We start from the raw sequence: 17,225 nt of genomic DNA on the forward strand, positions 1-17,225 counted from the left end.
ATTGGAGTTTTAATAGGATCACATTGAGTCTATAGATGGCTTTCAGTAAAATAGATATTTTATCAATGTTGTCTTCTGTTCCATGAACACAGAATGTCTATTTATTTGTGTCTTCTTTAATTTCCTTCAGCAATATTTTGTAGTTTTCTGTGTACCAGTCTTTTACCTCCTTGGTTAAGTTTATTCCTAAGTATTGTATTATTTCTGATGCAACTGTAAACGGGATTGTTTGCCTAATTTCTTTTTCAGAGAGTTTGTTGTTAGTGTATAGAAACACAACTTCTTTTTTGTGTTGACTTTTTATCCTACTAATTTACTGAATTCATTTATTAGATGTAAGAGCTTTTTGTGGAGTCTTTAGGGTTTTCTATACATAAGATGATGTCATCTGCAAACAGGAATAATTTTATTTCTTCCTTCTTGATTTGGAGGCATTAATTAATTAATTAAGCCTAATTGCTCTAGCTAGGACGTCCACTACTATGTTGACTAGAAGTGTTGAAAGTGGACATCCTTCTTGTTCCTGATCTTAGAGAAAAAGCTTTCAGCTTTCCCCCCTTAACTATGATGTTACCTGTGAGCCTTCCATACATGGCCTTTATTATGTTGAGGTAAATTCTTTCTATACCTTGATAGTTTTTATCATAAAAGGGTGTTGAATTTTGTCAAATGATTTTTCTGCATCTATAAAGATGATCGTGTGATTTTTTTCCTTCATTTTGTTAGTGTGGTGCATCACATTAATTGATTTACATATGTTGAACAATCCTTGTATCCCAGGGATGAATCCCACTTGGTCATGGTGTATGATCCTTTTATTGTACTGTTGAATTTTGTTTACTAGTGTTTTATTGAGGATTTTCCCATGTATTTCGTTAGGGATATTGGTCTGCAGTTTACTTTTCTTGTAGTGGAAGGCTTAATGTTGTTAAATGCCCATTTAGACCCAAAGTCATCTACAGATTTAATGCAATCCAATCAAAACCCCAATGGCATTTTTTTAAAGAAACAGAAAAATCAATTCTAGAATTCATGTGAAAACACAAAAGACCCATAATAGCTAAAGCAATCTTGAGGGAGAAGAACAAAGCTGGAGGCATCACAAGTCTTGTTTCAAAATATACTATGAAGCTACAGTAATTAAAACAGTATGGTGCTGGCATAAAGACAGACATATTGACCAATTGAACAGGAGAGAGAGCCCAGAAGAAACCCACACATATACAGTCAACATATCTTTGACAAGGCTGCCAAGAGTACACAATGGGGAAAAGATAGTCTCCTCAACAAATGGTTCTGTGAAAACTGGATATCCACATGCAAAGGAATGAAATTGAACTTCTACCTTACACCATACATGAAAATCAATGCAAAGTGGACTGAAGACTTAAATGTATGACTTGAAACTGTAAAACTCCTAGAAGAAAAGAGGGAAAAATCTTCTTGACAATGATGTCTTGGATATGACACCAAAAGAATAGGCAACAAAGAAAAAGTAGACAAATAGGACTACATCAAACTAAAATGTTTCAGCACAGCAAAGGAAAGAAACTGATTAAAAAGACAATCTATGGAATGGAAGAAAATATTTGCAAACCATATATCCGATAAGGGGTTAATTTCCAAAATATATAAGAAACTTCTATACTCAATAGCAAAAAAAACAAATAACTTGATTAAAAATAATGGGCAAAGGACTTGCATAGACATGTCCTCAAAGAAGTCATATAAATGGCCAACACGTATATAAAAGGACATCACTAATCATCAGGGAAATGCAAATCTAAACCATAATAAAGTATCACCTCACTCCTGTTTAGAGAGCTATTATCAAAGAAACAAAAAATAATAAGTATTGGCAGGAATGTGGAAAAACTGGAACCACAGTAAACTGTTGGGAATTAAAATGATTTAGTCATTATGGAAAACATTATGGAGGTTCCTCATAAAATTAAAAACAGAACTAACATATGATCCAGTAATCCCACTTCTTGGTATATATCCAAAATAACTGAAATCAGGATCTTGAAGAGATATCAGTACTCTTAGCTTCATTGCAGCATTATTCCCAATAGCCATGATATGGAAACAATCTAAATGTCTGAGGATGGATAAAAGGATAAAGAAAATGTGGTATGTATTTTTGTGTACACACACACACACACACACACACACACACACACACACACACAGGAATATTATTCAGCCCTAAAAAGGAAGGGAATTCTGCCATATGTGACAACATGGATGAATCTGGAGGACATTTGCTAATTAAAATAATGCTGTCACAGAAGGACAAATCCTATATTTGTATGAATATGAGGTATCTAAACTAGTCAAACTCATAGATACAGAGAGAAGAATGGTGATTCTAGAGGCTGGAAGGAGGGAAAAATGGGGAGCTGCTTTTCTATAGCTATAAAGTTCCATTTACACAAGATATGAATAAGTCCTAGAGACTTGTTGTACAACAATGACCCTATGGCTAACATTACTATGTAGTGCCCTTAAAAATTTGTGAAAAGTATAGAGCTCATGGTAAGTGTTTTTGCCACTTAAAATAAACAAGAAAGGCTGAGGTCTCCCCCAAGAGAAGAAATTTTGCCTCACAGCTTCAGACTTACAGGCCCTATAGATGACAGCTTTGGCTTATGCCCATGAGTTCAAGCCTGCCCATGATCTTTGATTCCTGACTGTGCCTGGAGTTGCTTAGCCAGGCTTCATAATCACATAAGGCAATTCCTTATAATAAATCTCTTAATAATAATATATCTCCTATTGGTTATGCTTCTCTTGTTGAACCCTGACTGATACAAGGAGTTATATTAGATTCTGTATTCTTCAACTGGAGAGTTACTTATGATAAATTATGTTTGAAAAAGCAAGTTACAGAGTAATATGTATAGTATAATTTTTCTAAATAAAAATAAAGTCTTATATGTATATATGTTTATATGAGCTTAAGATTAGTACAGAAAGAGGCACACCTAATTAATACTGATTATCTCACACAGCTTAGGAGCAACAGAGAAGGGAAAAGAATGCTAAACTTTATTACATTTCCATATGTGTTTAAACGTTTATTATGACCATGTATTTATTTTATAATTAAAAAATAAAAATAAAAAACATAAAAATTATGGTAAATCCATATGACAGCCATAAAATAATGATTAAAATAGTAAATGATTTAGAGAAATGCTCATGACATAATTTTTAGTGAAAAATAAGGACATAAAATTATATCTATCCATCAAGAAGTGGCAGAAGTTGAAGGAGACAGATATAAAGATTCAGCCACCCTAGGTTTTTTTTTTTTTTTTAGACACATAGAAGAAAAATGATGGGAAGGAAATATATCAAAATGTTTACAAAAAGTTATCTCTGGGTAGTATGTTCATGTGTGATTTTTAGTTTCTTTCTTGTATTTTTTGTGTTTCTTTCCCCAAAATTGCTTACAATGAAAATGATTTACTGTTATAATCAGACCAAAAACCTTAATATTTTTAAAAAGATGGGGCTTCCCTGGTGGCGCAGTAGTTGAGAGTCCGCCTGCCGATGCAGGGGACGCGGGTGCGTGCCCCGGTCCAGGAAGATCCCACATGCCGCGGAGCGGCTGGGCCCGTGAGCCATGGCTGCTGAGCCTGCGCGTCCGGAGCCTGTGCTCCTCAACGGGAGAAGCCACAACAGTGAGAGGCCCGTGTATCAAAAAAAAAAAAAAAAAAAAAAGAAAAAAAGAAAAGTATTTTGGTCTCTAACATGTGCTAACTCTCGTGGTAAGTGCTGGGAGGTATAATGAACAACATAAACATATTCTATGTTCTATTTAGGAATGGGTGCAGAGAACATTGCACAGGTAAATGAAAAACTACAAGTCTAATAAGTGCTATGTGTGGACATACACTTAGTCTCAGTAGTGGGTGTGGATTAAAAAAAAAGATGAACATAAGCTGTCAGGAAGTAATTTCTGGAAGCTTTTCTATTGTGTGGGAACGAGAGGGAATGGTATGAATCTTCAAGTTGATCTAGGGTTTGCAAAAAGCACACGAAGGCAATTCCTCTAATAGCACTAACAACCTAGGCAGGGTCAGAGGTTGCTGGTGCCTGCCATTGGGAGAAGCAGCCAGTAGCATTTCTGTAGTGATTCCACATTATGTCCCAAAGCAGTGCCCATAGGCTGAAAGCAAATTGACTCCAATGGGACTTAAAGTGAATTATCAATATGCACTCTACCCTAAACCTGAGAAGACTAGGATAAGACTAAGCAGTGTCTTTCTGATTATCCTTCCTTGCCTCTGGACCATTTCAATCGCTAACACTTCAGATAGGAGAATACATTTGCACCAGGGCTCAAATGGTAGGCCCATTTTTCTAGAGGCAGTTTCTACCAACTTGAACATACAGGTGTTTTAAGGTATAATTCTCCTCCCTTATAAGTGAGTCAAAACAGAAACTCTTGTGTCTTCTCATGAAATTTCAAAGCCTGGCTGTTTGGTATTTTTATGCCAGAAAGGCAGGACCATGAGTAAGAGACCAGATAGTACTTTGTAAACCACAAAGCTAAAGCCTAAATCCCACAGTTGGAAAGCAGCATAAAAAGTATCTCTACCAGCTATATTCCCTTTGGAAAGGAAAACAACTTATTTCAAGCCAAAGAGTATAGTTTAGTATGATTCTAAATCATGCAAGTGGTCATGATTTTAGACCCTGTTATATTTTCTATAATTTACATTAAAATACTTTCATAAAGAGTGCATGATATATACATGCACATTAATTTTAATCTATACTCTAGGGGCATTTAGTTAACATCTAAAATGCCCTAATCAGGAATATACACTCAAGAGGAGCAGTTCAGTCACCTTAATGCAGGAGGCCTAATTAGCCTAATACATGTTAAAAATGAATTTTCACTGATAAAAAATGAATGCTGTGCAAGATGTGCCCTGGCCACAAAAGTCTTACAGGCACTTTAGCCCTCACAAGAACTAGGTATAAAAATCCAGTGAACCCTACAGCCTATACATACACTTCAGAAGATTGAAAATGGGTACTATATTTTGGCCCTTGTCAGAGTATTTTTTCACTAGACTCTGACTAGGAACTTAGCTGAATCCTATATGTTGCCAAATCTGCCTCGACTAACCTAACCTTTTTACAGAAGATGCTGTTATGTATCTAAGGACAGAGTTGGGACTTCATTGAAATTACAGAACAGGCTCTATGACTGCTTTTGTGTTTGTTTGCTAATAATTTTTTGTATGTTTGGGAGAATCGAGGCTGAGGTTTTATTTCAGTGTAATAATCTTATCTAGTAATGAGAATGTAGGGGAGACCAAAATCTATCACTTAACCCTGACTAATAGAAACTATTGGTATCTACCAAAAATAACCTAATAATAGGGGACCACCAAAGTGGATTAGGTTAGTTTGCAACAAACATCTCTCTGCCTCTGAAAAAATGAAAACTAATTTAACTCACTATGTTCTTCATAGCCATATTCTTCTTTCTCCTCTCAGGTCACTTACCGATTTTTTCATCTTCCTGTACCATTTTCCTCTCTTCTCTGAAAGCCCTGAGCCAGCGTATCTTCTCCTCCAACTTCTTGGCAAAGAATAGGTGTATCTCCTCAGTTTCCTTGTTACGAAGTTTGAAGGCATTTTTCATGCTGACATTGAAGTCATCATCTCTGCCATCTTCAATGTCAACTACCTCATATTTATCCATATCAATGCGGCCTTTGTAGTACAGGATGTCTCTCCGGATCAGGTCCTAGGTAGGAAGAAAGAGAAGGCTTTTTGTTGAAGTTATGTGGAGAGTGGGTACCAGGAGACTTGGCACATGGGCGTAGCAGGATGCTAACATTGTCATTGTTCTGGAGTATCAATGAGGGGTGGTTTGGTCTAAATTTGGGCAGGTTAGCTTAGTGTATGACACTAATAGTTGGTTAACTAGATGCTCTTAGAGAAAATCTCTGGCCTACATCCAGACTTTTTCTCAGACCTCAGCCTCAATCCAAGTATGTGTTTGCAAGACTGCTGATGGGAAGTAGGAAGCAGTAAGCAACACAAGCACAGTTAGCAAGGGCTTTTCCTCTTCCAAAATATTTGCAAGCCTTCCATAAGTATGAAATGAACTGGTTGGTTGCCTGCAGTATACTCAGGAATCCAAGCAAGACAACGAGACTTGCATATCAGAGGGGAGATGAATGATAATAGTAGCTAGGTGGCCACAGGCTGCTGGCCAGGAAAGATTACTTAGGGAAGGTTGAACATTTAGCACTCTGGGGAGTTTTGGAGAATGCCTAGTCTAGCAGGAGAAATGGGGGAAAAGTGAATAAAGAGCTTCATATATTGACATGGATGAATCTCACAAATCTTATTCTGTGAGAAAAATAAAAGTTGTACTTGGATACAAAGAGTATATTTCCTATCTGTTATGATTTTTGTTTTGTTCTTGGGTACACAGAATTGAATCCCAATTCTCATTCCATGAGACACTCATCATTACTCAATGCATAGTGCTCTTATTTCTCTATTTATTTACTTACTTACTTACTTTTAATGATGTATTAAGTTTTGGTGAACCCACTGCTCATTCCAAAAGCTATGATGCCCAGGCAACCTCCATATTGAATCACATGCTCATCATTCCCCTGGTTTCTTTACTATACAGTTTTATCTCATCTATGTCTATTCCATTTATATAAGGTTTAAAAACATACAAAACAAGGCCATCTAATATTTAGGGATACATACATATGTGCAATAATTATGTAAAATATACAACAATGATACATGCCAAATTCAAGAGAGTACAGAGAGGAGAATGGGGACAAGTGAGAAAGAAGGGAAAGGAAGGGAAGAAAAGAGGGAGAGGAGAAAGACTGTATTTGTAATGATTTATTTCTTAAGTTGGATAGTAAGTGCTCATTATATTGTTTTTATATCTTTTTGAATATCAAGAATTTCATAAGTTAAAAAAAGAAAAACAGAGGGGTGGATGAAATGACCTGTGGGTCTGTGGAATGTAAGGTCTGATAAGTAACTGTCTCACAATGGTCTTTCAGCCCCTCCTCTCAGCACTGCCCTCAGCTTCCCTTGAGAGCACACCTACTGCTGCATGTGATGTGGCTGAGTCTGTCTAAGGAGGGCCCCAGTGAGCCCTGCTCTGACAGATGTCTTCTACCAGTAGCAGGGGCCCTTTCTGTCCAACTCTCCCTCCTCTCTGCTTATATTTGGCCTTCTAGACTATCTGATAGAGTCAGAAATGTTCATTAATTTTTATTACCATTACTTGGTCTGGTTAAACTATTCCCATTTTACTGAATTGTCTGACATGCCTCACAGTTCGCAGCTGCAGGCTACCTGCAAAGGATTTGCCTTTGGCCACTCACATTCCCAGTCCTAACTCTTCACACTGCATGGTAAACTGGGCTTTTCTGTAGGGCTGGGGAAGGCTGTCTTTAAGGATTCCCAGCATAGCTCTATCAATCTCAAAGCCCCAGGCTGAGAAATACAGGTGTTGATAAATTGCTTTGCAAAAAATAACAATCATGGTGTTCTTTTTCCTTCCATAGTGATTATGCATATAAATAGGCTTTCGAGTACAGATGGGTTCTGATGTGTTGGGTAACCTTGGCATCAAGTTTATAGGAGAGAGATAGGTCTGCTGTACGGAGTGGGACAATGTAGCTCCAAGCTTGTTTCAGAGCCTGGATTCCTTTCACCATGCTCAAAGTGGACAAGCTCAGTCCTGCCAAAAGGATGTGGTGGCGCCCATGCACTGACTTCCATAATCCCCAGGAACACTTTGTGAAACATATGCATAAAAAGTAGGCCCTGTCAGGCTAATCTAACTACAAAAGCAGAACAAGCTGAGGAGAATGGATCAACGTAATCTACTTTGTTCTTATAAAGTCTTGAAACCTGCCTTACAATACATAATACAAATAAACACAGACCTGGACCCACACAGATGGGTGTCCACCTGGCTAGAACATGGGCAGGCTCAACCTCCTCCCTCTATTTCTAACTTCAGCCTGCAGCTTCCTTTCCCTCTGAGTTGGTATATCACAATCATTGTTAGCCTTCAAAATCTTTACTAGTTTCCAAAAATGGAAAGAATGTATATGATCTTGGAGCTAAATTTAAAGCATTAACTGAACCTCCTATTGTTTCTTTAGGTATTTATCGATAATAAGGAAAGAGAGAGAATTCTGTCTTTGTGGCACGGGAGCAGGGCTAGAGAGATGTGTCATTAAAATTCTCCCTTTGCCTGCTCTTTCTGGCTCCCCAGAGCGTTGAATGTGAGTTTTCAGGCAACAGATTAGTCATAAAGCCAAGTGTAGGAATGTGATAGGAATGATTAAGAATGACCCACTGTTCAGAAAATCCAACCAGAAAGGGTAGCTAAGGCCACCAAGCAGCATGGAATGGTGGAAATAACATGAGTTAGAGCCTAAAGTTCTGAGTTTGAATCCTAGCTGCTTAACCTACTAGCTGTGTTGTACTGGGCAAATGAATTAACCTCACTGAGCCTCGATTTCCTCAACTATAAACTAGGAGAGTCATTCTCACCTTGTGAAATTGTTGTAAGCTCAAATCTAAACATGCAGTTTCCAGGTCATGAGGCCAGCCTTGTCTGATAAACATGGTGCTGAGCTTTCATTCTTCTAGACCAGTGTTTCATAGCTCTTTAAAACTCCTTTTGATAAATCTAAAAATCCCACTGCCTCCTTTAATTCATTTAAACTTTCAAAATAAGTTAAATATTGTGACTGAAAAAAAAAACAAAGCAAAAGTAATTCTGAATATTTTAAAATTTACATAGCTACCCCACTGTCTCTGAAAATTCCATATACCCTTTCAGGGTAGGGGTGGTGGTAGTGGTGGGTGGCAAATACTGTTTGCCACTCACTCACCAAAATCACAGATCTATACTTAGGTTCACACTAATATCCCCTCCCTGCCCCCAAAGAAGCCTCCTTTTCCAATCCTTCCAGCCTTCAAGATCAAAATCATACATTCTTCTTCCTCAAAGCAGCCTTCCCTGATTGCACCATCCAGCTCAAGTTACTATGGTTTTCCTTTCCTGAATGCTAGCACTGACTATGAAGACCCTTATACAACTGGCACTCAGTTACCACACTAGTGAATTTGCATTAGTTCTGTTTTACAGCTTTTAATTTTGTCTGTCCATTCAGGCTGTGCCCAGCACTGAGCCTTCCTTGGTCTTTCTTCACTTAGGAGTTATCCAGGGAAGGACAGCTGATAAAGCCTCAGAGGTTTTTCTGCTCAGCTTCTACACATAACCAGGGGGCAAAGCCCTCCTGAGCCCTAGTTACCTGTGGTACTATTGGGACCAGAATGCCCACATGCCAATTGTTAATGGTGGTCTGAGTGCTTTCAAAGGGACATGGTGAATAGGTGCTCACCACAGATGCTATTTGGGTCATCACAAGTTCTCTGCCTAAATGGGATTGTTTCTAATACGATGGCAGCCTTCCTCCTTTTCCTTTCCACTCATCCAAGTTGGAGGACATTAAGGGAGCTAGTGCTTCTCTAGTAGGGCCCTGGCAGTCTGCAGCCAAGCACTCGTGCCCTGGTCCTGGCCCTAGCCATAGCCCCAGCAAGGAGCCCACCCCCGTCCCTCACATTACATGACTGAAACAGCTGGGAGCTGTTTGAATTTGGCCTCACTGGGTATTCATGGGGTTTAATAAAACACTGCAGGACATTTTGTACAAATGACAGATGCTACAATCTGGAGAATGCAACTCTTCAGGATTGCAGCCTGCCTCACTTGCTTGTCAGTAAGGTTCTCCCTAGCTCTTTAGAGGGGGCCCTGGCTACTCATTCCTAGCCTGACAACCTGGTTTTATCTCAGATACTAGGGAAGGCAAATGGTGCTGGGACTGGATTTGTCTTTATCATTATTGTATTCCAGCATCTACAGTACATACTTAATAATAACAAAATAATAACAACAACAATGGCAACAGTGAACACTTAACCAACATACATTATGTGCCAGACGCTATTCTAAATGCTTTGCATTTCCCCCCAGCTTTACTGAGGTATAACTGACAAAATTGTATATATTTAAGGAGTAATATGTGATGTTTTGATATATGTATGCATTATGAAATGATCACCACAATCAAGCTAATTAACATATCTATCATCTCACATAGTTACCTTTTTTTTTGTGATGAGAACACATCAGATCTATTTTCTTAGCAAATTTCAATTATACAATACAGTGTTGCTAACTATAGTCACCATTTGTACATTAGCTCTCCAGAAGTTATTTGTCCTACATAACTGAATGTTTTTACCCTTTGACCAACATCTCCCCATTTCTCCCACCCCCATGAGTCCCTGGAAACCACCATTCTACTCTCTACCTTTATGAGTTGCCCTGTTTTAGATTCCATACATAAGTGAGATAATATGGTATTTGTCTTTCTCTGTCTTATTTTACTTAGCATAGTGTCCTCCAGGTTCATCCATGTTGTTGGATATGGCAGGCTTTCCTTAGTTTTTAATGCTGAATAATATTACATTGTGTGTGTGTGTGTGTGTGTGTGTGTATGACGTTTTCTTTATGTGTTCATCCCTTGGCAGCTACACTTTGCATTTATTAACTTAAATCATCCTCACAACAATCCTACAAGTTAGGTACTAGTATAACCCCATCTTACGAGGAACTGTGGACATAGAGCAGTTAAGAAACTTGCCGAGGAATAAAAGCTACCATTTATGGCACTGCTGGGCTTTGAGACTAGGCTATCTGACTCTAAAAATCTGTGCTTGTTTTAACCACTGCATATACTGCCTCCCAATAAAAATGTGCTGAATGAATGATTAGTAACACTGTATATACAGTAATCAATGGCTAATATTTATTAAGCATTTACTGTGTGCCAGGCACTGCAACTGTATTGTCTCATTTACCCCTCACAACCTCCCTTCCATGTAGATACTATTATGGTTCCCATTTTGCAAATGAGGGGATAATAAAAGGCACAGAGAATTTGTCCAAGGTCACACAACCGATGGGAAAAAGGAAATTGGTGGCCTCTTGTCTGGCCCTAGAACCCATGTTCTTGACATTATACTTTACTGCTTCCCACTACTTCAGGTGATTCTCCTCAAAGCCTCCTGAGATGAATTCTGTCATCAGCCTGATTTGTCACTGATAAAAATAAGGAGTTAAAGAACTGGCCCAAGGTTAGACAAATTAGTAAGAGACAGTAGAGTCTAGGACTCAGGTGTTCTGGTTTTAAATCCCCTGATTTTAAAGCAGAAATCTTCTTTCTGCTCTATTCCGTCTCTGATGCTACTGTTGCATTCCTGAGTTGTCCCAAATGGCTCATTCTCCAAGTCTGGCCCTTTAGTGCACGAAGAAATGGTCCAAATGCATAAAGTTCCATGAATAGAAGAAATCCTCTCTCCAGCATCTTTATACTCTGTTTAGTTCTGATTCTCCCAGAATATGGTGAAAGTGACATAAATACTGAGCAGTTATGACACAGGGGACAACAGAGCATGTCCAGACTGGCACAATTGATGATAAATGGGGAAAAGGCTGTTAGGGGCAACTGCAGGGTTGTAGGAATATTGGCGGATGATTGATTGAAGAGAGGTAAAAGGGGCTCTCCTCTCTTCCCCAGTAAAAAGTGAAAGGGAAGAAATGAAAAAAGAGATAAATTCCCCAAAGCAACAAAGTAATTTTCAATATAATCATCTCAGGAGGAAAATAACAAAATATATTATTAACCAAAATAGCAGGGCAATAAGATGCAGGGGAGCAGAGACATTAAGGACACCATAAAGGACAAGAAGAAAGAGAAAAAGGAGTCATCAGATTTTTCAAAAGAAAAGTGACAAACAAAGAGGAAAGCAGCAAAAATTAAAGAAGGGATCACATAATTAGAAGACACTGGTGTCATTTCACACCTACTATAATGGCCACTTAAAAAGTATCTTCATATATATATTCACACACATACATGCACACTGTGAAACAAGCTACAATTTCTTCAAGCTGTTCTAAGTGGTGCATGCAATCCCAACTTCCAATGTGCCAAATGGGGAAGTTTTTGCTTAACTTACTGGGAATTAAGAGAATCTTAAGACTGGATGAGAACTTAGTAACTAGGCCAAGTGATCTCAGGGATCAGATGGGTCTATCAATCTCTCTTATACTATTTCTGGCAGGAAATCATCTAGCACATTTGGGGGTACATCTAGTGACAGAGACCTCACTAACCTACAAGGCTGCTTAGTTCTTTATTGGGGTGGGAGAAGACTAAGATTAACAAGTACCCACTAGGTGTCAGGCCCTCTATCAGTCATTTTACATGCATTGACTTCATTTAATCTTCACAACAATACTGTAGAGTAGTTATTATCTTCATTTTACAGATGATAAAGTGAAGGTGGAGAAAGTGAAGTCATTTGCTTGAAATCATGTAGCTAGTGAGCGCTGGAACTAATGGGCCCAAAATTGTCTGAACATAAATTTTATGCTTTTTCTACCACTCCACATTGCGTCTATCTGCAAGGAAACTGGGAAAATCTGAAGTGCCAGGCTGAAATCCTGATATTCTCTGTCTAGTGCAACCTTCTCATCAACTAGTCTAGTTACTGGCAAGATAGAAGCTGGATTTTATGCGACATGACCTGCTCTTAGGAAACCAATGGAGAGTCCCTGTCACTGTACCTCCTTTTAAATGTTCACAACTCTTTAATAATCTATTATAGGAGGGACTGTCAAGATGGCGGAGGAGTAAGACGTAGAGATCACCTTCCTTCCCACAAATACATCAAAAATACATCTACATGTGGAACAATTCCTACAGAACACCTACTGAATGCTGGCAAAAGACCTCAGACTTCCCAAAAGGCAAGGAACTCCCAAGGTACCTGGGTAGGGCAAAAGAAAAAAGAAAAAAACAGATACAAAAGAATAGGGATGGGACCTGCACCTCTGGGAAGGAGCTTGAAGGAGGAAAAGTTTCCACACACTAGGAAGTCCCTTCACTGGCTGAGATGGGAGGTGAGTGGGGGAAGCTTCAGAGCCACAAAGGAGAGCACAGCAACAGGGGTGCGGAGGGCAAAGTGGAGAGATTCCCGCACAGAGGATCGGTGCCGACCAGCACTCACCAGCCTGAGAGGCTTGTCTGCTCACCGGCCAGGGTGGGTGGGGGCTGGGAGCTGAGGCTTGGGCTTCAGAGGTCAGACCCCAGAGAGAGGACTGGGGTTGCCGCGGGAGCACAGCCTGAAGGGGGCTGGTGCTCCACAACTAGCCAGGAGGGAGTCCGGGAAAAAGTCTGGAACTGCCTAAGATGCAAGGGAACATTGTTTTGGGGTGAGCAAAGAGAGGGGATTCAGAGCACCACCTAAACCAGCTCCAGAGACAGGTGCGAGCCACGGCTATCAGTTCGGACACCAGAGATGGGCATGAAATGCTAAGGCTGCTGCTACAGCCACCAAGAAACCTGTGTGCAAGCACAGGTCACTATCCACACTTCTCCTCCAGGGAGCCTGGGCAGCCCACTACTGCCAGGGTTCTGGGATCCAGAGAAAACTTCCCTGGGGTAACAAACAGCATGCATCAGGCTGTTGCCATGTCACACCAACCTCTGATGCCGCAGGCTTGCCCTGCATTATGTACCCCTCCCTCCCCTGGCCTGAGTGAGCCAGAGCTCCCTAATAGGCTGCTACTTTAACCCCGTCCTGCCTGGGTGGGGAACAGATGCCCTCAGGTGACCTATGTGCAGAGGCAGGGCCAAATCCAGAGCTGAACGCCAAGAGCTGTGCAAACAAAGAAGAGAAAGGGAAATCTACCCCAGCAGCCTCAGGAGCAGCAGATTAAATCTCCACAATCACCTTCATGTACCCTGCAACTGTGGAATACCTGAATAGACAATGAATCATCCAAAAATTGAGGTGGTGGACTTTGGGAGCAACTGTAGAATTGGAGTTTGCTTTCTGCATCTAATTTGTTTCTGGTTTTGTGTTTATTTTAGGTTAGTATTTAGAGCTAATTATCATTGGTAGATTTGTTTATTGATTTGGTTGCTCTCTTCCTTTTTTTGTATATATATATTTTCCTTTTTCTCTTTTTCTGAGTGTGTATGTGGATGCTTCTTTGTGTGATTTGTCTGTATAGCTTTGCTTTTACCATTTGTCCTAGGGTTCTGTCTGTTGGTTTTTAAAAAATTTTTTGTATAGTTTTTAGTGCTGTTATCATTGATAGATTTGTTTTTTGGTTTGCTTGTTCTCTTCTTTCTTTCTTCTATTACTTTAAAAAATAATATTTTTTTATTTTAATAACTATATTTTATTTTCTTTCTTTCTTTCTTCTTTTTTCTCCCTTTCCTTCTGAGCCGAGTGGCTGACAGGGTCTTGGTGCTCGGGCTGGGTGTCAGGCCTGAGCCTCTGTGGTGGGAGAGCTGAGTTCAGGACATTGGCCCACCAGAAAACTTCCAGCCCCATGTAATATTAAAAAGCGAAAGTTTTCACAGAGACCTCCATCTTAACGCTAAGACCCAGCTCCACTCAACAACCAGCAATTTGCAGTGCTGGACACTCTATGCCAAACAACTAGCAAGACAGGAACACAACCCCACTCATTAGCAGAGGGGCTGCCTAAAATCATAATAAGGTCACAGACATCAAAAAACACACCACCGGACGTGGTCCTGCCCACCAAAAAGGCAAGATCCAGTCTCACCCACCACAAGACAGGAGCCAGTCCCCTCCACCAGGAATCCTACACAACCCACTCAACCAACCTTACTCACTGAGGGCAGACACCAAAAACAACAGGAACTAAGAAACTGCAGCCTGAAAAAAAGAGACCCCAAACACAGTAAGTTAAGCAAAATGAGAAGACAGAGAAACAAACAGCAGATAAAGAAAAAAGAATGAAAAGAATTGAGGACAGTTTCAGAGACCTCTGGGACAACATTATCACACCAACTTTTGTATTACAGGGGTCTCAGAAGAAGAAGAGAAAAAGAACGGGATTGAGAAAATATTTGAAGAGATTATAGTTGAAAACTTCCCTAATATAGGAAAGAAAATAGTCAATCAAGTCCAGGAAGCGCATAGAGTCCCATACAGGATAAATCCAAGAAGAAACATGGCAAGACACATATTAATCAAACTATCAAATATTATATACAAAGAAAATACATTAAAAGCAGCAAGGGAAAAACAACAAATAACATACAAGGAAACCCCCATAACATTAAAAGCTGATCGTTCAGCAGAAACTCTACAAGCCAGAAGGGAGTGGCAGGACATATTTAATAAAGTGATGAAAGGGAAAAACCTACAATCAAGATTACTCTACCCACCAAGGATCTCATTCAGATTCGATGGAGAAATTAAAAACTTTACAGAGAGGCAAAAGGGAAGAGAATTCTGCACCACCAAACCAGCTTTCCAAAAATGCTAAAGGAACTTCTCTAGGAAGGAAACACAAGAGAAGGAAAAGACCTACAATAACAAAACCAAAACAATTAAGAAAATGGTAATAGGAAGATACATATCGATAACTACCTTAAATGTAAAAGGATTAAATGCTCCAAGGAAAAGACACAGAGTGGATGAATGGATACAAAAACAAGACCTGTATATATGCTGTCTACAAGATACCCATTTCACACCTAGGGACACATACAGACTGAAAGTGAGGGGATGGAAAAAATATTCCATGCAAATGCAAATCAAAACAAAGCTGAAGTAGCAATTCTCATATAAGACAAAATAGACTTTAAAATGAAGACTATTAAAAGAAACAAAGAAGGACACTACCTAATGATCAAGGGATTAATCCAAGAAGAAGATATAACAATTGTAAATACCTATGCAGCAAACATAGGAGCACCTCAATACATAAGGCAAATGCTAACAGCCTTAAAAACAGAAACCGACAGTAACACAATTATAGTGGGGGACTTTAACACCCCACTTTCACCAATGGACAGATCATCCAAAAGGAAAATAAATAAGGAAACACAGCTTTAAATGATATATTAAACAAGATGGACTTAAATGATATTTATAGGACATTCCATCCAAAAACAACAAAATAAACTTTCTTCTCAAGTGCTCATGGAACATTCTCCAGGATACATCATATCGTGGGTCACAAATCAAGCCTTGATAAATTTCAGAATACTGAAATCGTATCAAGTATCTTTTCCAACCACAACACTATGAGACTAGATATCAATTACAGGAAAAAATCTGTAAAAAATACAAAGACACGGAGGCTAAACAATACACTACAAATAACAAAGAGATCACCTGAAGAAAGCAAAAAATACTTAGCAAGAAATGACAATGAAAACATGATGACCCACTAAAACTGTCACTGTTTGCAGATGACATGATACTATACATAGATAATCCTAAAGATGCTACCAGAAAACTACTAGAGCTAGTCAATGAATTCGGTAAAGTAGCAGGATACAATACAAATACACAGAAATCACTTGCATTCCTATGCACTAATGATGAAAAATCTGAAAGGGAAATTAAGGAAACACTCTCATTTCCCACTGCAACAAAAAGAATAAAATACCTAGGAATAAGCCTACCTAAGGAGATAAAAGAACTGTATGCAGAAAACTATAAGACACTGATGAAATAAATTAAAGATGATACAAACAGATGGAGAGATATACCGTATTCTTGGATTTGAAGAAACAAAACTGTGAAAACGACTATACTACCCAAAGCAAACTACAGCTTCAACGCAATCCCTATCAAACGACCTATGGCATTTTCCACAGAACTGGAACAAAAAATTTCTCAATTTGTATGGAAACACAAAAGACCCCGAATAGCCAAAGCAATCTTCAGAAAGGAAAACAGTGCTGGAAGAATCAGCCTCCCTTGTTTCAGACTATATTACAAAGCTACACTAATCAAGACAGTATGGTACTGGCACAAATACAGAAATATAGATCAATGGAACAGGATAGAAAGCCCAGAGATAAACCCACGCACATATGGTCACCTTATCTTTGATAAAGGAGGCAAGAATATACAATTGAGAAAAGACAGCCTCTACAATAAGTTGTGCTGGGAAAACTGGACAGCTACATGTAAAATAATGAAATTTGAACACTCCCTAACACCATACACAAAAATAAACTCAAAATGGATTAGAGACTTAAATGTAAGACCAGACACTGTAA

At 39.1% G+C, this 17,225-nt stretch overlaps 1 protein-coding gene across 6 annotated transcripts in view; it reads right to left on the minus strand.

Annotated features, from left to right (window-relative positions):
* ARHGEF9 (Cdc42 guanine nucleotide exchange factor 9) overlaps positions 1-17,225 on the minus strand; it is a 239,649-nt gene that overhangs the window by 18,451 nt on the left and 203,973 nt on the right. For all 6 annotated transcript variants that reach the window (XM_028482653.2, XM_055081692.1, XM_055081695.1 and 3 more), the window contains one exon: positions 5,530-5,773. In XM_028482653.2, coding sequence (XP_028338454.2) covers positions 5,530-5,773 — 244 coding nt within the window. The remainder of the gene's footprint in view (positions 1-5,529; positions 5,774-17,225) is intronic.

This window comes from Physeter macrocephalus, chromosome 21 (assembly GCF_002837175.3).
Source record: "Physeter macrocephalus isolate SW-GA chromosome 21, ASM283717v5, whole genome shotgun sequence".
Lineage (NCBI taxonomy): Eukaryota > Metazoa > Chordata > Mammalia > Artiodactyla > Physeteridae > Physeter > Physeter macrocephalus.